We start from the raw sequence: 23,010 nt of genomic DNA on the forward strand, positions 1-23,010 counted from the left end.
TCCCACGTACGGCCGGAGAGGAAGCCATCATGAGCTGGACGTGATCACAGCGATCGCATTGGCGAGAGGCTCCTGGGTCATTACCAGCGCCAGCGCGCTAACCAGCTGAGCCACGGATGTCCCCTTTTGTTTTAGAAGTTAATCCGTTAATTATATTTTCAGTAGCAATGTCTTATAAATTTCTCGTGTCGCCCGATTCATTAACTACATACACTTTCTAATACCTTTCAGATATTTTTATCGTCTTGTCAGAGATTTTCAGTTTTGGTTTAGTAGAGATATTTTCATGTTGGTTTTTCTCTTGATTAACTTTCGATACACAATTATTTTGATAAACATTTATTCCTTTTTCCAAGCTGAAGGCGATCAGACGCCCGTGGACCAGGGATCTCTAACCACCATCTTACTCGTTTTGTGTGCTTCCCTTCTGGCTTTATTACTAGCCCTGTGTGTTTTTACTTACGTCAAGTTCAGGAAGAAAAGGTGCGTATACTCTGAGTCTGCATATTCTGTGCATCATCATCATAGTCTTACAGAGGCACGACTGTGCTTACAAAAGGCTGGTTGCTGCCCCCAACTATGAGTATTTATATCAATGAACAAGATGCGTTAAGACTCCTTTTGTTATGGCATTTGTTACGTGACTTTATTTTTATTTTTAAAAAATATTAAATTTATATACTAGCATGTGACAATATTTGCAACATCCTTGGCGTATTTTCTGGAGACTGCTTTTGAGATGAATCAGTCCTAAATTCTTACCTTGTACACTTTCTCAGTTCTTTCAGGAATTATGTTTCGGAGTGTCTGTTCGTCGACGCATAGATTTATATTATTTTTCACACACACCTTGAAGTGTTTGAAGATGTTGTTTTTGAATGCTAATGACCAGCACCCTGAATGACAGGTTGGCTTTTATCTACAAAACACTCGTAGGTAAAGGTGATCATAACAGGCATGTTAACATGCGTCGTTTGCATTTGTCGCCACGGTAGTTTTTATCAACTTAAAGCCTACGATTGTTTTGTCGAATAGGGCCCAGACTGGCTGACTCTTTTCTCTGATTTTCGTCCTGATTGAGAATTAATAATTATAAATAGTCCTTACAATTACTGGTCTTAAAAACTTTTTTATTGTTAATGTCATCTTGGCTAGGCATTGAACATATTTACCTGAAATGTAATATTCATAAATAATTCCAAGCGTATTGGTCAGTCTAGTGCAAAGTGTCGTAGGTTGAGCTTGGATGACCATAAATAACGCACTGGTTTCGGCTAAAGTTATATTAAATAGCACTTGTTTGTCTTGTTTGTTGTGTAGACGATTGTTTATTTATTTGTTTGTTTGGTGTTTTACGCCGTACTCAAGAATATTTCACTTATACGACGGCGGCCAGCATTATGGTGGGAGGAAACCGGGCAGAGCCCGGGGAAAACCCACGACCATCCGCAGGTTGCTGAAAGACCTGTAGACGATTATAAATAGCGCCAAACGTCATGGATTATGGCTCATATCATCAGTAAATGTAGTGGTTCTGGTTAAGATGATCGTAAGTTGCGATAACCTTTGTAAGTTTTAGCTAAGCTAATCTTCAATAGTGCAGTTTTTTTGGCGTCTAGAAATGAGGCTCAAATGTACAATGATGTCTATCTTTTATATATATAGATGTTAGCGCGACATTTTATTATAATATACTAATAGGCTGATATCACCGTCTTAAATTTGTGTTCGCTGGACGTTTGCACGGGAAAACATCAGCAAAGGTTCGATTTATCTTACCCACAACTGTGTAACGAATGGCAGAGGTTCTCAGTGTGTGAAACAAGGGATCCCAGTGTAATGAAGATGTTACAGTGTAATGAAGGCTGTCATTTTTTATTAAGCCTGGAAAAAATGTTTTGATCGTATCTCGGAAAACTGATACGACTTAATACAGGTGTCTGATTAGACTTCACATGGCTATATCTTCCTCATTCTCTTTAGTCGATCTATTCGGAAGAGGCTGACGTTTAAGGATGATTCTATATATGACAACCCCATATACCATGGTCGATGGGAAGTCCCCAAGGCTCCTGAGCCCACCTCATCGTCCTGTCCCAGAAGTCTGTAAGTTACATTGCATTCTTAGGAGGTTTGGTCATAAGTCGGTTAGTCCTGGGTTCTGAAACACACGTCACAAAGAACAAGTAAAGACGATATCCAGTGCCTTATTTTTAATCCACCTTATATTCTTGTACCATCTCAAGGTTTCTTGACATCCATTAGCGTATTTAATTCTACAGAGTAAGGCTTGGGTTTAATTTTTTAAATTTCATGCTGGAGCTTAGTGCACGTGGACTTGCAAGCAACCCTTCCATTTTGTGAAAGTGTTTCAGATAAATATATACGGCAATATTTTAGTACAGGTAGCATTTTGTGAAAATAACTTAGATCTAGTTTCACTCTGATTCCATGCCAAAAATAGGTCTGCCAAAAAATACATGTTACAGGTTTCACTTCGTTTTGCGGAAGTGCTTGCTCTCATCCGGTAATTTCGGCTTAGCCAGCGGTGTGCAGGTGTGTCATCCTTCAGCAATGCACGAGCCGGAAATTTTTACGTCTGAAGCGGAAATTAAATTTTGGGCCTTGTGTCCTAACATAATGGAATTGCCTAGTGGAAGTTTGTTGATTTGCCAGATACTTTGACATCCATTCCTGACTTTCATCAGCTATCCTTATTTCAAATACTTCGCAATAAGATGAGGTTATTTTCTTCTCAGCAGGAGATTCTCATGTGATCCGATCGACTTTTTCCTGGAAAATTACGCAACAAGTAGAATACGCTTGTTGACTAGGAGGGCAAATGACATACGGGGTATTTGTTTTACAGTGGCATTGACCCTGACAAACACTGAAACCAGCACCCTCGAATTTTTCTTTGGCCGCCTTTCCGAGACTTGCTGTTTAGAATTACATATTTTATTTTCTTCTGGCTACCCTCTTTAAACTGCATTGATGCTGAGCCATTCTACTTTGCCATATTTCTGGCATCATAAACACTTTTGCCATTTGTATATATCAAATGTCCAAGAGCGTCGTCTATGCTGGCATCCCAGAAGAACCATTGCTGGTAACATCAAAAACAGTTCTGCAGCCACCGTTTTATTGGCGGGCCATAAACGTTTGTGTTTATTTATGGTGGTTTGTGGCTTTTCTAGAAGGCTTTCCACACTCAACTACGGGTATATATCTTCTGTTCAGGCTGTGAAAGGCCCCGTTGGCTTTTCAAAATCATGATTGTGCTCTGGCTGGTAGGTTTACGGTTAGAGAAGCCGTATAAAGGGCAACTGATAGGCATTTGGCATAGCTTATAAAGAGGGACTCTGATGGTAAAAACAGCAACTGTTTGGAATTGGAAGAGATTAATACTCAGCACGGTGTAACATATCGATCTAATCTTTCACGCAACTCAGACAGTTGGGCTCTAATAGCAAGGATTAGACCTTATATGTATACATTATTGCTTTACTAGACCTCTATTTCTGCTCATGTCGTGGAGAAGCACTGGAGATAGCCTGGCGTCTTGCCAGCTTTTCCAGCATGTTCCTGACACAGTGCCAACAAGAGGCAGGTGACGTTGCTTGGTCGATTTGCTAATTAATTTCATATTCTTTGTTATTGCATCAATTCGTTCATAAACAAAACGGTGATGATATATTTACCGCCTTGTGGTTTCAGTCCAATGCTTATTAGCGCCTTGCCGGATGAGGTAGTCCGACTTTCCAAGGATGAAGATACGGGTTTCCGTCTACAGTTCATGGTATGGACATCATATACCAGTCCCTCCCTTAACTCACTCGTCCATCCGTAGGGACACATACGATTACCTGTGGTCAATATGTTATATATGGTAGGCTATATACCAATACAGATAACAAAAAATAAATGACCGCAGCACCATACAGACAAATCCCTCAGGACTCTTAAGATTCTTTTGCTGAGTTTATTTTCAAAAAACAGCCACTTTCTGTTTAAGACGTACTGGCATTCACCATAATGCCCTGTGTATGCCAGTTGTGTTTGTCGAAACTTTTCCGCGATGAAAACATATTTCATAGTCTTAACAACAATTACAAATATATTTCAATTATTTTTGGTGTGGCGAGGTGAAAATAGGAAGAAGAGACCATTAGTTTTGTATTTCTTCATGCAAAGAATACAGACAATTTTAACTATGTTTGTGAGGCATTTTCAGATTTTAATCAAATAAATATGCGGAGTTTTTTTGTTTTGTTTCTTTTGTTTTGTTTTTTTTGTTTTGTTTTGCTGTAAATCATCCGTAGTATTTGTAAAACTGTGGCATACTTTCCTCATAGATGCTAACGGGACTCTTTATTTTTATTATTAATATTATTATTATTATTATTAATTTACCTCCGATCAGATGTTGGACAAATTGAGCCCAAACTCCCCACGTCAAGTGGCTACCACCGACACGAACACCCATAAAAACCGTTACAGGGACATCTTGCCATGTAAGTATGAACGTACACATAGATCTGTTATACTCTAGATATACCAGGTATAGATGGGTAAAATGCATTATAGACGACAACTACTTCGTCATTATATGACTGGTAAGTGAATATGGTTTGTTGCAAGCACTTGATCCATTGTTGGTGAGCATTTCGTTACTGTAGTGATGATAAGTCAACATTGTGTTCACCTTGTTACAAGTGTAAAGAGCACTTAACCCATGTGACCTATTGACGGTGGGCATATGGCTATTGCATGGCTGGTGGATATGGGAATGGTCTGAGGGCTGGCTCACGTGGCCTATTGACGGTGATCATATGACTGTTGTATGGCTGGTGGATATGGAAATGGTATGAGAGCTGGATGACGTGGCCCGGTGACCGTGGGCATATAGTTGCTGTATGACTGACCAGGAACTGGACTTGGTATCAAACTTTTACCCAGTAATCTCTGGAAGCCATGTTAACCGTATGTACCTTTTAACTGTGAGTTCAGTACTTTACGTATACTAAACAGTTTCTTCCCCCAAGGTATGGTTGTCATGGTAAACATTCGAAAACAAACCATTCGTTACGTGTCAGAGTATTTTAGAAGAAATCTGTAGCAGTGGTGAATAATGGTGATTTATTTGTTTATTTGATTGGTGTTCTGTGCCGTACTCAAGAATATTTCACTTATATGACGGCAGCCAACATTATGGTGGGAGGAAACCGGGTAGAGTCCTTGGGAAACTCACTACTATCCACAGGTTGCTGACAGGCTGTATAAGGGTGAATGTAAACAGCTGGAAGTGTTGACCCAAACCAGAAGATTTTGATCCAGTACAGCTGTATACTTCAAGGTAATATACCAGGTGATAGAAATAAAGTCTTAATACCCGATTTTACCTCTTTGTTACCAAAATTTTACATTCCCCAGAGATGCTGGAACTTACCACTGTCTTTAGTCTTTACATAAATCTTCCCTGATTTTTTTTTATATCAGGCATATAGTAATATGATTACTTTATAGGATACCAAGTCTTGTTGTCGATATGCATGAAAAATTGGCGACGGGCAATTCTCACTTAGTAGTTCCAAATTCCTTTCCTATTTGAAACTGAAATGGTTGGTTTCATAAAATGTGGTACATGCACATTATACCAGTGTGGCGATTTTGCTAGAGACAGTATATTATTTCATATAATTGCATGGGAGGTTAGGGGTTAATTTTCTGCCTTGTCCATAACGTAGACACAGGTTTTACCAGTAGAATGTAAATTTTTATGGGTTAGACATATCCTCAAATTAAATTAGAATTTTTGTGGAATATTTTGAAATATATATATTTTTTTTTTTTGTAACATATAGAGACAGGATATTTTGTGGACTCATGAGAGCAAGTTGTTTTTGGCGCCTTAATATAACTTTTGAAGGACACAGTTTCCGTGCACCCCTGTCCCTTCCAACGTAAGAATTTTAACACTTGATGACTTAATTAGAACACCATATTTCAGGTATAATACACTGACATGTTGAAGGAGTTTCTCTCCAAGCTTGGTGATCGGATATTGTTTGGCTAGGTTGCTAACAACATTTTTTTTTAGCGACCTTAAGTTTGGCGAAACATCCGCCATTGTTAATATTTTGAAGTGACAAATTCGAGTAGAGTTTCCATTACTTTTGGACATATTCTTGCTGTAACAAACCACGTACAGCATCTTTCCAGTTAAAAAAAAACATTAGTACTCACTGACTGTGGCATGATTTTGGCATAAAACATCCTTTATACCAAGTTTAAGACACTAAATCATTTTTGTGGTTGTTGTTGTTGTTTCGCCGCGCACGATCGTCGTTCACGGTGAACTGCCGCTAGACGAGGTTGTCTACTTTACGACATCCTTTAGTGTTAACTCATATTGAAGAGTTTCAAAAGGGGCATTAACTTGTATTTGCGAAAGTAAATAGTTTCACTCCACAGGCTCATCTCCTTTCTACCTACAAGTTATTGTTCATCTTTCCATTATTAAGAAAAAGAAAGAAAAATGTGCCATGACATTAGATACGCATGTACATGTATAGTATTTCTATACACAGATGTTGTTACTTTGGTATTAGCCAATCAGTGCTCTGAGTACCATCCTTGGTACTCATGAATATTTATGAGCGTAGACTATAAATACCGGGCAAATTCCCACTTTTAGTCCCAGATGATCTCGGACCACCGTCGTGTTAACATCTAAATTTCCACCTAGTTAGCTTTCTAAGGCAGGTATTTTACATGTATATAAGCAGTGTGAAGTGGTAGCTAGATAAGTTGTCAGCACTGAAGTGGGATTTCAGCTTCAGAGCATACCTAGAGACAGTGGGACTGCTAGTTCCAAATTGTGACACAAGTGTTCCCAGGCTGTGGGACTGACTTTCCCAGGCTGTGGGACTGACTTTCCCAGGCTGTGAGACTGATATTCCCAACCATGATTGAGACAGTATATCTCAATAGTTTGTCACTGGGATTTTTCTGGACCAAAAATTTTATAATTCCCAAGTATGAGCTGAAACATTTATACTGGGAGAATTTGTGCATAAGTGCCCCTGAGCAATCGTGGGACTGGGATTCCCAGTTTCAGCACAGTGAGACACCGAGTCCCAGAATTTGAAACTCGTTTTCCCAAGTTATTACTGGACCAATTCTGGAACTGTTACTCCCAGAGAAGACCTGAAAGTATTATTTACCGATAATGTCCCCACACATGGCTGACATATTGTCTATATGACACCAGTAGGACATACCACTATCACAGCAGTACTAGGTTTAATACCTCCCTGAGATATCCCTAACACAGTTATCTGAACCATCTGAAGTACAGATGTTGTGCTTGTACACAGTACTGGCACTTTTACCTATATATATATCAACATACTCCTGTCACTCTATTTTAATAAAACTGTTGCTGCTGTTTGTTGAACTTTAAAAATCGGACTTTTCTTGGTTATTCGAAGTTCAGAGCTAACTAGTGGTTTTCCCAAACATACTACTGAATGACACGGACTGACCGAGCTGACATTCAAAAGAATCCATAGTAGCGAACGTCTCCAGCAGTATACAGATATTGTTCCAGAGTTCGACACTGGGTGATTCACGCTACCAATATTGTGCTTTCCCCTGTAGTAAATGGTGTGATTTGGAACTGGGCTATCTGTATCGTTAAGAAGATATATACATAAAAACAAAATCGCTACAACTTGGTGGCAGCGGTGGGATTCATTTGAAGTTCAGTTGTCAGGGACCTGCAACTTATTCACAATGGAGGAAGAGAGGACAGTTGAAACAGACGGGAGCGATGAAGAAGTTTCGTTTCGAGTACCACAGAGAGAGACCATGATGAGGCTCCGAGATCATCTCCACATGAGTATGCATCTGGCGACGCTGCTTATGTGCCTAGAAATACAAGTCGTCGTCAACTAAGACCAGAAATTTACAACGGGGAAACGTCTTGGGAAGAGTACCTGAAAATATTTAATACCATTTCCCGAGTCAACTGTTGGACGAAGAGAGAACAAGCAGATTATCTCTTCACACATTTAAAAGGGTCTGCTCGACAACTGGCCTGCACACTTACTGATGATGAACAAATGAACTTTGATTATCTTGTAGAAGTTCTGGGAAACCGTTTTGGTCGACGAGATCAAGCTGAACTGTATCTGGCTGAACTGAGGGGCAGACGTCGCAGAGACAAAGAGGGCCTTCGAGAATTAGGTCAAGCCATTTTGAAGCTGTCAACATTAGCTTACCCAGGGATGTCGTCTTGTCACCAGGAAAGGCTTGCCAAGATCCACTTTATTGATGCCATTGAAGATTACGAAATGAGGATGCTAGTACAGCAAGGAAAGCCCAGTACCTTACAGCAAGCGATTACTTTGGCTCTGGAGATTGAAGGATACTGGAAGATAGAAGCTCAGCGCAGAGACGAGATTCCACGTAGACGACATGTGAGAGAAATTACCGCGGTACCAAGTGCAGATAATACCAATTTGGGAAAGAGAATTTCAGCCTTGGAGAAATTAATCAAGGAGATGTCATGTAAACAGAAGTCTGTCAATAATGACCGGTCTTGGGAAAAACCGTCATCGCCAAAGAGAGATGTTGAATGCTTCCAGTGTCACCGTTATGGACATTACCGACGTGAATGTCCTCTGAACAAAGGGAAACGTCAACACTTCTCGGGAAAAGGGGGACAACCGACCCAGAGGGGCGAGGACCGGTTGTAAATTCCAGGCTGCCCCAACAACAGATATCAACTTCACAGAAGTTAAACAATACAAATTTTAGTACTTGCAGAGAGAAGTCATCAGGGTTGAACATCACTATGAAATCTGTGGATCATCCGAAGTCTTCAAGTTCAGAACTGGTACTTGAGATAGGGATGGAGAATCTAGGTAGTGGGATGTTTGTTACTGGATCTATAGGGAGTAACATGGTTTCATTTCTTGTGGACACCGGTTCTTGTGTCACAATAATTTCGAGTCAAGTCTATAGCAGTATTCCGGAGATAGAACGACCGAAATTGGTACCCACTGACCTGAGATTACAAGGTGCAGATCATAAGCCACTGAAGGTGCTCGGGATGTGTCAACTAGATATTAGGATTTTATCCAGTCCCACATACATAGATGTTATCATTGCTGATGTCATGTGTGAGGGAATAATAGGGATGAACTTCTTGACTAAATTTGATTGTGAAATTCACCCGAGAAGGAGGTGCATTACCTGTGAAGGACAGCAGCTTTTATGCTCTAGGTTGTCAGATGTAACTAGTTGTTGTTGGCTGGTTATTGATAAAACTGTTACTGTTTCTCCTGGTCAACAGATTGTCATTTCCACAAAACCATTCAAGGATCAGAAGTTAGTGGGAAAATGGGCAATATGTGAACCGCTACAGAAAATTTCCAAGAAAACAAATTTATTAGTTGGGAGGACATTAGTGGACACTGAGACAGAGAAAATTCCAGTGTCAATTATAAATTTGGGCGTGGAAATGGAAACTATATACAAAGGTACAACAATAGCCGAACTGAGTCCAGTGATAAACATTAACCAGGTATTAACTCAAGAGAACTTGAGTGATGAAGAAATACATACTGTACACACCATACATGTAAACGATAATAGCACTGAAGACATTCCTGAACATGTGACAAACTTGTTCGAGGAAAGTACAAAACATATGAAGCTTGAAGACAAGATGAAAGTGAAGTCACTACTCCTGGCCTATGCAGACATCTTTGCTAAGTCTGATGCAGATTTGGGTAGAGCAAAGGGAATCAAACACAGTATTAATACAGGAGAGGCATTACCTTTACGTCAACCAGCTCGTAGACTGCCAATGCAGAAACAAGATGAAGCAGATAAACAGATACAGGACATGCTGGAAAGAGGAATAATTGAAAGATCCTCCAGTCCTTGGGCATCACCAATTGTCCTTGTCACCAAGAAAGATGGGACTTTGCGTTTCTGTATTGACTTTCGACGCCTCAACCAAGTAACAGTGAAGGATGCTTATCCTTTACCCAGAATTGATGATTCATTAGATTCATTACACGGAGCCACATGTTTCTCTACGCTTGATCTTGCAAGTGGATACTGGCAGGTTGAGTTAGACGATGAGGCTAAACTGAAAACAGCATTTATAACTAGAAGTGGGTTATGGCAGTTTAAAGTTATGCCGTTTGGTTTATGCAATGGACCATCCACATTCGAACGTCTGATGGAACTGGTACTGGCAGGGTATCAATGGGAAATATGTCTGATCTATATTGATGACATCATTGTATTTGGTAAAACTTTTGATGAAGCTATCACCAATCTACGGAAGGTATTCCAACGTCTCAAAGAGGCGGGACTCAAACTTAAACCAAAGAAGTGTCACCTGTTTCAAGATGAAGTAAATTATTTGGGTCATATCATTTCTGCTAAGGGTGTTTCCACAGAACCACAGAAAGTTCAAGCAATTAAGGATTGGCCCACACCAACTACAGTTACTGAAGTCAGGAGTTTCTTGGGTCTAGCCTCCTACTACAGACGTTTCATCCAAAATTTTGCGACCATTTCCAAACCACTCCACAAATTGACAGAAAATAATAAAGAATTTATTTGGTCTGAAGGCTGTGAAACTTCATTTCGGGTTTTACAACAAAAGTTGTGCAGTGCACCCATACTCGCATTTCCCAGTTCTCACGGAGACTTTATACTTGATACAGACGCTAGTAATTTTGGGATAGGTGCAGTGATATCCCAAATACAAGATGACCAAGAAAAAGTTATTGCATATGCCAGCAGAGCGCTAAGCAAGTCAGAGAGGAATTATTGTGTCACCCGTCGAGAATTATTAGCTGTTGTTACTTTTGTGAAATATTTCCAACACTACTTGTATGGTCGTCATTTTACAGTCAGAACAGATCACAGTGCATTACGTTGGATGATGAATTTCAAGGAACCAGAAGGACAGTTGGCTAGATGGTTGGGGTTACTCAGCACCTATGACTTTGAAATCATTCATCGTCCTGGTAACCGTCATGGTAATGCTGATGCTTTATCCAGAATTCCATGTAACTGGTGTGATAAGCATGGATACCCAGTTGCATCTGTGAATGTTGTTGAACAAGTTTCAGGGTCAGCAGCTACTCCAGTAGATGTTGAAGTTCAAACAGAGCATTCCGGGGCAGTTGGAACTGTGGTAACAAAGATTAAATGGATTCCAAAGAATTGGACGTACAAGCAGCAGAAACAAAGGCGGTATAAGACCCGTCCAAAGCGCACCCATGTAACAGCAGTAATAACACGAAAACAAAGTAAACTGAAATCCAACAGAGAACCCAACGAGGTAGAATTACCCACATCTTTGCAGACAACGAATCGGACATCTGCAGAGAACAGGTGGTCAAATGAAAGTCTTGCTATTCTGCAGCGAAGCGACAGTAATCTGAAATGGATAATAAAAGCGAAAGAAGAAAATCAAGAACAACCTAATTGGACAACAGTCTCTGATCAAAGTAGAACAACCAAGTATTATTGGGCACAATGGGACAGGCTAGTACTAATCAGTGGAGTTCTACATCGCAGGTGGGAAACAGAAGATGGACTAAACTGGCACTACCAGATAGTTCTTCCAGCAGAACTGAGAAAAGAAGTTTTCCATGAATTACATGCTTCTAAAACAGCAGGTCATTTAGGCTGTGGAAAAACTATCCCTAAAGTAAGACAACGATATCACTGGTATGGCTGGAGTAAAGATATTTGACTGTGGTGCAAACAATGCGACAAATGTAATTCGAGGAAATCTTCAGGAGGGAAATCAAAGACAAACTTGAGACAGTATATAGTTGGAGTTCCAATGGAGCGAGTAGCAATGGATGTACTGGGTCCATTACCAAAGACCAAGAAGGGAAATCAGTATATACTAGTCATACAGGATTACTTCACCAAATGGGTAGAGGCCTATGCAATTAGAAACCAGGAAGCTGAAACTATTGCAGATAAACTAGTGAAGGAATTTATTTGTAGATTTGGTGTACCTGAACAAATACATACAGACTTAGGGACAAATTTTCAATCCAGTATAATTCCAGAGGTATGTCATCTACTTGGAATACAGAAGACCAGTACTACACCATACCATCCTCAATCCAACGGAATGGTTGAACGTTTTAATCGAACCTTAGAAGATCGACTGGCTATGATGATAGACAAGGACCAACGTAACTGGGACGAGCAACTGCCTTTTGCACTGATGTCTTACAGATCATCACTTCATGATGTAACACAACAATCTCCAACTATGATGATGTTAGGACGAGAAATAAACTTACCTCTAGATTTGATCACAGGCAGACCAACACAGATGCCAGCAATAGAGGGAACAAACTATGCTGTTGAACTGCGTGAGCGCATGGAAATCGCACATGAAAGGGCTCGACAGGTTCAACGGAGAAGTGTTGAGCGTCAGAAGCGGAATTATAACATCGGCAATAAAGGGAAGACATTTAAAATAGGCGATGCTGTTTGGCTGTACGATAGTGCACGTCACAAAAAGCTATCTCCAAAGTTGGCATGTCGTTGGACTGGACCATATCAGGTTATTGGTAAACTTGATGATACAGTATACCGGGTCCAACAACATCCCAAAGCTAAGAAGAAACTAGTCCACTATGATCGACTGAAACTGTATGAGGGAACCACTTATAAACCGTGGACTGTTGAGACAGATTAAGTGTGACCTCACAAATGAGCCCGCAGGAACACCAATATCAACGATCACCACCCCAAGGGAGGGGGGAGAACCGCATTACGCGCATGTACACCATCTGAAAACCACCACCTATGAGGGAGGTAAGGTGACCACGGTCAAGGAGGAGATTATCAAGTCGCCGGTGGCATTCTGCTGTGTGCTGTGTGGGAACAGAAGAATCCTTGAAGAGTGAACATTTTCGGACACAAAATCGAAATTTCATTATTAGTTCTTACCCTATTCATATTAAAGTTTAGAATTGTAGTTACATAATCCATACCCATGGTTGTATATAGAGACAAGGGTCTAGTCAGGACAGATACATGAACTATGAACATTATTTGAACATTTCAGGTTACCAAGGACTGTTGAGATACAGTTTATCTAGAACTGATAATTGTGAGTTTCAGTACTAATGTATCTTGTTCCACAATTATATACATATGGTTTATGATTATGATACTGATACAGTATTTTTGACAGGTGATAATAACTCACCTGTTACCATGTGCGATGTCCTTTCCATGATGTATTTTGTCTCTAGTACTGCAGTGCTCGGGACGAGCATTATTTGTAGGAGGGGGTGATGTGGCGATTTTGCTAGAGACAGTATATTATTTCATATAATTGCATGGGAGGTTAGGGGTTAATTTTCTGCCTTGTCCATAACGTAGACACAGGTTTTACCAGTAGAATGTAAATTTTTATGGGTTAGACATATCCTCAAATTAAATTAGAATTTTTGTGGAATATTTTGAAATATATATTTTTTTTTTTTTTGTAACATATAGAGACAGGATATTTTGTGGACTCATGAGAGCAAGTTGTTTTTGGCGCCTTAATATAACTTTTGAAGGACACAGTTTCCGTGCACCCCTGTCCCTTCCAACGTAAGAATTTTAACACTTGATGACTTAATTAGAACACCATATTTCAGGTATAATACACTGACATGTTGAAGGAGTTTCTCTCCAAGCTTGGTGATCGGATATTGTTTGGCTAGGTTGCTAACAACATTTTTTTTTAGCGACCTTAAGTTTGGCGAAACATCCGCCATTGTTAATATTTTGAAGTGACAAATTCGAGTAGAGTTTCCATTACTTTTGGACATATTCTTGCTGTAACAAACCACGTACAGCATCTTTCCAGTTAAAAAAAAACATTAGTACTCACTGACTGTGGCATGATTTTGGCATAAAACATCCTTTATACCAAGTTTAAGACACTAAATCATTTTTGTGGTTGTTGTTGTTGTTTCGCCGCGCACGATCGTCGTTCACGGTGAACTGCCGCTAGACGAGGTTGTCTACTTTACGACATCCTTTAGTGTTAACTCATATTGAAGAGTTTCAAAAGGGGCATTAACTTGTATTTGCGAAAGTAAATAGTTTCACTCCACAGGCTCATCTCCTTTCTACCTACAAGTTATTGTTCATCTTTCCATTATTAAGAAAAAGAAAGAAAAATGTGCCATGACATTAGATACGCATGTACATGTATAGTATTTCTATACACAGATGTTGTTACTTTGGTATTAGCCAATCAGTGCTCTGAGTACCATCCTTGGTACTCATGAATATTTATGAGCGTAGACTATAAATACCGGGCAAATTCCCACTTTTAGTCCCAGATGATCTCGGACCACCGTCGTGTTAACATCTAAATTTCCACCTAGTTAGCTTTCTAAGGCAGGTATTTTACATGTATATAAGCAGTGTGAAGTGGTAGCTAGATAAGTTGTCAGCACTGAAGTGGGATTTCAGCTTCAGAGCATACCTAGAGACAGTGGGACTGCTAGTTCCAAATTGTGACACAAGTGTTCCCAGGCTGTGGGACTGACTTTCCCAGGCTGTGGGACTGACTTTCCCAGGCTGTGAGACTGATATTCCCAACCATGATTGAGACAGTATATCTCAATAGTTTGTCACTGGGATTTTTCTGGACCAAAAATTTTATAATTCCCAAGTATGAGCTGAAACATTTATACTGGGAGAATTTGTGCATAAGTGCCCCTGAGCAATCGTGGGACTGGGATTCCCAGTTTCAGCACAGTGAGACACCGAGTCCCAGAATTTGAAACTCGTTTTCCCAAGTTATTACTGGACCAATTCTGGAACTGTTACTCCCAGAGAAGACCTGAAAGTATTATTTACCGATAATGTCCCCACACATGGCTGACATATTGTCTATATGACACCAGTAGGACATACCACTATCACAGCAGTACTAGGTTTAATACCTCCCTGAGATATCCCTAACACAGTTATCTGAACCATCTGAAGTACAGATGTTGTGCTTGTACACAGTACTGGCACTTTTACCTATATATATATCAACATACTCCTGTCACTCTATTTTAATAAAACTGTTGCTGCTGTTTGTTGAACTTTAAAAATCGGACTTTTCTTGGTTATTCGAAGTTCAGAGCTAACTAGTGGTTTTCCCAAACATACTACTGAATGACACGGACTGACCGAGCTGACATTCAAAAGAATCCATAGTAGCGAACGTCTCCAGCAGTATACAGATATTGTTCCAGAGTTCGACACTGGGTGATTCACGCTACCAATATTGTGCTTTCCCCTGTAGTAAATGGTGTGATTTGGAACTGGGCTATCTGTATCGTTAAGAAGATATATACATAAAAACAAAATCGCTACACCAGTCTTCCAGGAGAATTATAGATGTTTGCTGTAAGGGTTTAACTCTGACCCATTGATCACGAAGCGATCTTAGACTTAAGTCGAAATTTTAATCATTAAATTTGGTATGTTCCTTTCCTTTATTTTAGCTGAAATTTGTTCTACAAAAACTTACCCAGAATTTCCTTGTCAAGCAATAATTTGACCTTATTACATCGGAAGTAACAATTTTAAAGTGATTTGAAATTTTTGACTTAAGTCTAAGATTGCTTCGTGATCCCGAGGTTTGTTGCCAAGCCCCGTTGCCAAGCCCCGTTGCCAAGCCCCGTTGCCAAGCCCGTGTAGAAAGATTGACATTAAACACGGGTTAACAGTAAAAAAAATTAAAGCTTATGCCTCTTCAGACTGTTGTGCCTGTCAGATGACTTGACGATTACCATTGTTTGACATCTGACAGATTGGAACACAAACCAGAGGAAATGCGATACTGTGGCAGCACTGTTAAATGTTGGAGAAAGCAATGAGCACTCAGCTAATGTAACTTTTGGTCACAATAAAAAGTCACCATGCCGTGATTTGTTTGGGTGTATTGTAAACGGTTTCATGGAAAACCTCTACAAAACTCAAGGAACGCTAGGCGCTTGGTCTTAGGCTGGTAATACGCCGTACCCTTCAGTATAGGTATTATCAACACATTCATGGAAAGGCACTTCAAAGCGAACACTCTAAGATGAACCAGTAACTGCCTTACTTGCAGCTTTCGGCATAGCTGCTTTTGGACGATGTATAGGAAAAGCATTCGCATGTACATGTATGTAGAAACTAATAATTAACAGGACTATTCAGGTATATAAAGATATACGAGGTAGAAAGATCATCGAAATTTGTTTGTTTCGATATTTTTTCCATATTAAAAAAGATTTTAAATTTATCAGCAGAAGTGGAACTCTACCCAACGTGTGAATTTGTGACGCTTGTAAGACTATGCATTTCATCAAAATCAAAAATATTACATTTTTTGTGCTGAATATATTTTTTCTCTGAAGTTTTCTCTGGATCATTTGAGCTATCTTGTTGTTTTAAACAAGGATTTTTTACTTCTCCATGAGATACCCAGAATTAATATTTATCAGACGACTGCTGTAATTAATTTTTGCCAAATCCCGGACGTTAATATCCATTTTTTTATATTTCGTTTCATTGTAAATGGGAATCTTGGCACATGGACAGTAACCTTTATACTTGTGACCCCCAGCATTCAGATATTGTGCCATAAACTTATGGATTAGCAGAGTATCGCGGTGTTGTGCCAAAATACGAATCGGCTCAGCTAACCAAAGATTCGCGTAAATCAGCCCCCAGCACTACTTTTTGTTTGGTCTGATTGTCTTCGGTTTCAGTTGATCACAATCGGGTGAAGCTGGCGGAAGAAGGGGATCAGTCGGATTATATCAACGCCAGTTATGTCCCCGTGAGTAAGCTACCATTAGGGTAATAAATCGTGCAAGTGAGAAATGAAATCCGTTAGAAGTTTCCACTTTGACATGTATATTATAAATATTTTTAGAGTTAAAAAATAAAATTCCATTAATCAAACGCCACTATCATTTCCTCCTATATTCTCCTTTATATATCCTCAGTTAGAGCTGCAGGTAAGATATCATACGACTTATCCGGTATTGTTTCTGTTTGCTTTCACATTTAGTATGTTCTCTGGTGTAATTCATTACTGTTTTGCTGAAGGGCAGTGGTTTATTCGGGGCACTCTGACCCCGAGATCAAAAAACGATCTTAGATTTAAGTAAAACTTTCAGTCATCAAACTGAGTGTGTTCCTTTCCGTGCGTTATTATAGCTGAAATTTGTTTTTCATGAGTTAACCTACCCAGAATTTACGTTTTCAACCAATATTTTGACCTTGTTACGTAAGAGATAACAATTTCAAGTAGATTTGAAATTTGAACTTCAGTCTAAGATCGCTTCGTGATCTCGGGGCCAAAGCCTCAACTACCGCGACAACATACTTTGTAGAGATATGAAGTGCACGTAGCAAAGGGCTAATTTACACTAAGTAGGCTTCATGAAATTGACCCCTAGTTTCGTTATCTTATAAACCCGACTGGGAGTCACACAAGTGACAACTCTTAATGAATATAGCGTAATCCAATAAATAAATAATAGTTGTGACGAGTTGAAATTACCGTTGAATTGAAGGGAGTGAAGTCAGAGAGAGAATATGTGGCGTCCCAGGGTCCACTGGAACGGACTGCTGCCGACCACTGGCGGATGATTTGGGAGCTGAATATACGAATAATAGCTATGCTTACAACATGCGAGGAGGGCGACTTAATATTCAAGGTAAGTTTGCTGATTTTACGAATTGTTTATTGCATCACACCATGAACAATGCCATCCAGCCATCTGAAACACATTAACCACATATATTTAGCGTGATATAGCCTATTAGCCTTACGGCGTATAGTTTATTGGTTTTGCTTTACATAGTCATAGTCACATTAGCATTAATTTTGATTGTCCCTCAGAAATTTTTATCTATCTATTTGAACAGGCAAAGTGCTGTCAATATTGGCCTAACAAAGAGAATGAGTCGGTGAATTATGGCGGTATTTACGTCACTCTGGTCTCCACGACTCGGTTGTGTCGAGATAACTACAAGCTGAAGGTCCTTCACATCCGTAAAGTAAGCCCAGTTGTATAGTCGTTCTCTGAACAATGCCCCCAGGGCCTGGTTGTTCAAAACTGTTTTCAGACTTTAAACCAGATTTAACTTCAAGCCAAGTCTTCAATTTTGTACTGAGCCTAAAAAATAATTGCATAACAGTATATTAAATATGAAGTAAATCTGCTGCTCTTATACTTTGGACAACTGCATTAGCTGCTGAGTTTGGCTAAAATTTTGAATTTAAAATGACTTAATACCAGTATTAGCTAATACACTTTCGAACAACTGGTCCCAGGTGTCATTATCGTATACTGTCATCTTGTTTGTTTATTTGTCTGTCGGAATTGTTTGTGCAAATATTCTATGATTATGAATTAAGTTATTGAATGTTTACGTAATTTGCAAGTAGTGAATTACGAGGATTGTTAGCTTTCGGTGATTCTCACGTGTATACAAGTCACAGCTAAGACCTTAATAGAAGAAGTTGTAGTTTCCTCGCTTGACGTTCAGCATGAAGGGGATAGTGCAACGACTATCAGTATTGTGGCTTGGGTGGGGCGTCTTACTTGCCTTCGGTAAGGCGTCTCAGTGAAGCAGCACTAGATAAAAGAGCGGTGGAAGTCCGTCCTGCAACAAAGAGGCACATTACATGCACTTTAAGGATTCCTTCGTCATATGAATGAAAATTGTTAAGTACGACGTTAAACCCCAAGCACTCACTCACACACTCTATTATATCCTAAAGTCTTGCCGTCTGGACATTGCCCATTTTCGAAGAGCGGACTTTTTTTTCGTATATTTGTGTGTTTACTTAATGCCGATACTGTTGGTGCTCTTCCTTCCACTCGCACATTATATCCCCCACAGTAACTTCTCCACACACTATGTGAATTATCAGGTGTAAATAAAAATTTTCATGTTATTTCTCGTATGTATTGCTGAAAACAGTCTATATCTTATTTAATTATTGTTAGATAAAAACGGAAAGTATCTTTGTTTTTTTGTTGTTGTTATATTTAACAACAGGGAAAAGATTCTGAACCTAGGAAAGTACAGCTGTTTCAGTATATCAAATGGCCAGATCGGAAAAACCCGGAGGACCCGGAGGCTTTTCTAGAATACCGTGATCATGTTAGGAGGGAAATGGACACATTCGATGAACAGAGCCCCCTGCTTGTCCACTGCAGGTACCATGTTAATTATTCAGTGTTCTTCCTGGTATATTATGGCCACGACATGGCTGTGATATTGGCCAGTGGTGACCTCCACCATTAAATCATTCTTGGCAGGAATCGCACAATTGCTGTGCCAATTCTTTGATGCACGGGTTGTTTTTATATTTATTACACATTATTAAACTAGACGCCTCATGTATGAGAGGATAGACTGTCCCTACCAAAATCAGAGCTTACACCATTAAATTATTCTTGGCAGGATTCGCACAATTACTGTGCCAATTGTTTGATGTACGGGTTGTTTTTATATTTCTTACACATTATTAAACTAGATGCCTCATGTATGTGAGGATAAATCCAAATCAAAGCTTACCCGCTTCTTTTCTTGTATCTCCTCGAACGGACAGACTGCAATGTTACCAGCCGTGACCTGTCAGATCTCCATTAAAATCCATACATTGTATTGGAAATGAAAGTAAATGTTATCTATATATTACGTTTGCATTTCCTATAGCGCGGGTGTGGGCCGGACAGGCACTTTCATAGCCATAGACACCCTGTTACAACATATGGAGGAGAGGGAATCTATAGATGTGTATGGTCTTGTTCTGCGTCTCAGGAAATACAGGGTACTGCTCGTCCAGAATGCGGTAAGAAAGCTCTATGTATATACCTGTTAAAAATCAGTAATTACATACGTCATCAGAGGTAACAGAAATTCATCAAATGCATTGGATTCTGGTGACGGGCATTAAAATGCCTCGGGAAGGCCTTTATCATAAAAACTGATCAGTAAAAGTTGTTAAATCCTAGGAGGATAAGACAGTACTCAAAAAGGTTAGGTATTGAAGAAAGGAAAATGCATGGCGATGATTTGAAAATTGTCAAAATTGTATGAATGTCCATGAAATACGTTGACTTCTTTGTGACAGACATTTATGCATAACGGTAGAATCTTGGGAATAAGACTGGCTTCAATAAAGCTTCTCCCAGAGGGCTGAGACAGAATTCAAGAAAGTTACATATTAAAGAAAGAGAAATTTTTGGAGACGATTTGGAGTGGGTTCAACCAAAGATAGTCGGCTAGCGCAGCGTAATGACCCAGAAGCCTCTCACCAATGCGGTCGCTGTGAGTTCAAGTCCAGCTCATGCTGGCTTCCTCTCCGGCCATAATTGGGAAGGTCTGCAGCAACCTGCGGATGGTCGTGGGTTTCCCCCTGGCTGTTCCCGGTTTCCTCTCACCATAATGCTGGCCGCCGTCGTATAAGTGAAATATTCTTGAGTACGGCGTAAAACACCAATCAAATAAATAAATCAACCAAAGATATTACTTATATAAAGGTTACTCTTGTGTGTTACTGTACGGAATTGTCGTCTTTCACAGAACCAATACAAGTTTGTCCACACGAGTCTACTTATAAAACTAGATAAGATGAAGAAAGCTGAGGTTGACGAAGGGCAAAAGAAGGCGGGTATAGGTAAGTGATAGATGACATAACTTCTGCCTTAGTGGCTCTTTCTCCGTCAAATATTTGATTTTCTGGACTCTTGAATCAAAAAGAGTAAACTGTCACGCCATGGTTAAGCGGTGATAAAACAGTATCTTCTGTGTATTTCTTCAGACGGCTCTTATCCTTACGAGAACATGGTTATGGGTCAGCGAGCTGTGGTCGGGGAGCTAGGCGGACTGGTTCACGGCGGAGACAAAAGTGGCGTCCCCACACAGCAGTCCTCAGCCGTGCAAAGCTTCCTTAGGAAGACCAAGACCAACGTACAGCCGGACATGGGGACGGACGATTCACAGTGCAGGAACTCGGACGGGATGCCAAGTCCGGTCAAAATAGAGGAATGGCCGCGTCCTCTTTCCGATCCGGTTCCCAGGCCTGTGATCGAAACGCCAAAGTCCAAACCTTTCTCCGGAAACACCCTAGGGGACCCAGAAAGAGCTTTAGCCAAAGAACTGGGAGGAATGTTTCAGGGAGGTGTTGAGAGGCACGCATCGCCAGGCAAAACTGCTGCCATCAAAGCTTTCCTAAGGAATAGGGACCTAGAGGGGGAATCCGCTCCACCAAACTCTGAGAACAATCCTAATGGCGATTCGCTGGTGATCGACAACCGATTCAGGGAGGAGACCGAAAAGCAGACGACGTGCTTATAACACTGTGGCCTTAATATGAAATTGTCTTGTTGAATGTTTACAGGGGAGCAATTAATTATTATAATTTAAGCTCAAAAAAAAAAAAATACGATGGAAATGCGGTTACACGTTTTCTTGGGGATACGAGAGTTGGTAGACGTAACTTCAGCGGCCAGAATCGTGATTCCGGTCACGTACCATGTTTGCGGCACGTGATAAGAGATACCCGTGTGTCAAATCAAGGTTCACGTGGGGCCATGATCCTGTTGTTCACCTGTAACGTGTATGTGGAAAAATCGAACTAGAAGCAAGCTCAAATGTTGCTCATTGCTGGCATGTCTCTCCTTGGAACATCAGCAGGATCGGACGATCTGTTGTGCTTTGGGAACTATGTGTGGACACAGTCGTGTATATTATGTTGCATCAAAAATGTGGTGGAGGACGATCTTAGTATTTAGTCTCCTTTCAGAGCACTGCATTTTGGACACGAACATTAACGACACTAACAGAAAAGCACAGCCCTTAGCTCGCCGAATGGGATATATGTACTCTAAACTTTTAAGATGACGGTGCAGGGTCCCAAATTTTCAAAAAAGATTTGGACGTGTATTGTGGTGCTTGGACGTTCGGAATCCACTGAGAACTCATTCAGATGTCAGTGGTACAGCTACCAGAGATTCGTTGTCCATTTGAGTATTAACAACATCTGTTTATACACTCAATTTTGGGCCAAAGACCAAGAAGGGACTTGCCATGTATATATACGTAATGGGGCAGCTGTATGTGGTCGTGGACTATTGTGCTATATACATATAAACTGTAATTACCCAGCGGCGATTTGATATGTGGTTATAAGTAAACTTCTGTATGTACATGTAATATGTACGTATAACCCAGGTAAACCGCACCTCAGCCTACGTCGTGAACTTCGCCGTTAGAAATCAGCTGTTGACTATATATACTCTCCTTATAGAGCCTTTATGTTTGGTGTTATCATACTAACATTTATTGTACATGTAATCCCATCTTCTATTATTGTTTGTTTAATTGTTTGTTTGTTTGTTTGTTTGTTTGTTGAGGTTAAAACTTCGTTTTCCTTCTTTCAAGTTTTGTGTTTTTGTTCGGAAGAATTGATAAATCTTCGGTGATATGTGTGTACCACACGTGTATGTGTATACTGCAGGTAGCAGGGTACCTTCCCGACGACTATGATAATAATACACTAACGATACACATAATCTGCTTCATACAACGATTGTAAGGGATGACTGTTTAGCCTATGCTAACTAGTGTTGAGATGAATGTGTGACTGGCTAAAATCTGTCTATGATGTTTTCCGTTTTATGGCATAAATAAATGACATTGTTTACAGATATGAGTTTCTGTATGTTTTGCTCTCCGTTGGTTTCCATATACCAGATTTAACTTTAAGCCAAGACTTCGGTTGTTTACTTTGACTAAAAAAAAAGATTAGTGTACCGGCATATTAAACTGAAACTAAAACTGCTGCTGTTATACTTTTACTTTGGAGAACAGCATTTACTGCTGAGTTTGGCTAAACTTTTAAGTATAAAATGTGACTTAATACCAGTATTA

General features: G+C 39.9%; 1 protein-coding gene across 1 annotated transcript in view; it reads left to right on the forward strand.

Annotated features, from left to right (window-relative positions):
* LOC135470102 (tyrosine-protein phosphatase 99A-like) overlaps positions 1–22,785 on the forward strand; it is a 37,570-nt gene extending 14,785 nt beyond the window's left edge. The window contains exons 3-13 of the mRNA XM_064748859.1: positions 357–483; positions 1,984–2,106; positions 3,718–3,799; positions 4,424–4,514; positions 16,821–16,891; positions 17,634–17,777; positions 17,989–18,120; positions 19,129–19,289; positions 19,792–19,927; positions 20,662–20,755; positions 20,900–22,785. Of these exons, the coding sequence (XP_064604929.1) occupies positions 357–483; positions 1,984–2,106; positions 3,718–3,799; positions 4,424–4,514; positions 16,821–16,891; positions 17,634–17,777; positions 17,989–18,120; positions 19,129–19,289; positions 19,792–19,927; positions 20,662–20,755; positions 20,900–21,435 (1,697 nt within the window). The 3' untranslated portion in view covers positions 21,436–22,785. The remainder of the gene's footprint in view (positions 1–356; positions 484–1,983; positions 2,107–3,717; positions 3,800–4,423; positions 4,515–16,820; positions 16,892–17,633; positions 17,778–17,988; positions 18,121–19,128; positions 19,290–19,791; positions 19,928–20,661; positions 20,756–20,899) is intronic.
* The last annotated feature ends 225 nt before the right edge of the window (positions 22,786–23,010 follow it).

This window comes from Liolophura sinensis, chromosome 1 (assembly GCF_032854445.1).
Source record: "Liolophura sinensis isolate JHLJ2023 chromosome 1, CUHK_Ljap_v2, whole genome shotgun sequence".
In the NCBI taxonomy this organism is placed as follows: Eukaryota; Metazoa; Mollusca; class Polyplacophora; order Chitonida; family Chitonidae; genus Liolophura; species Liolophura sinensis.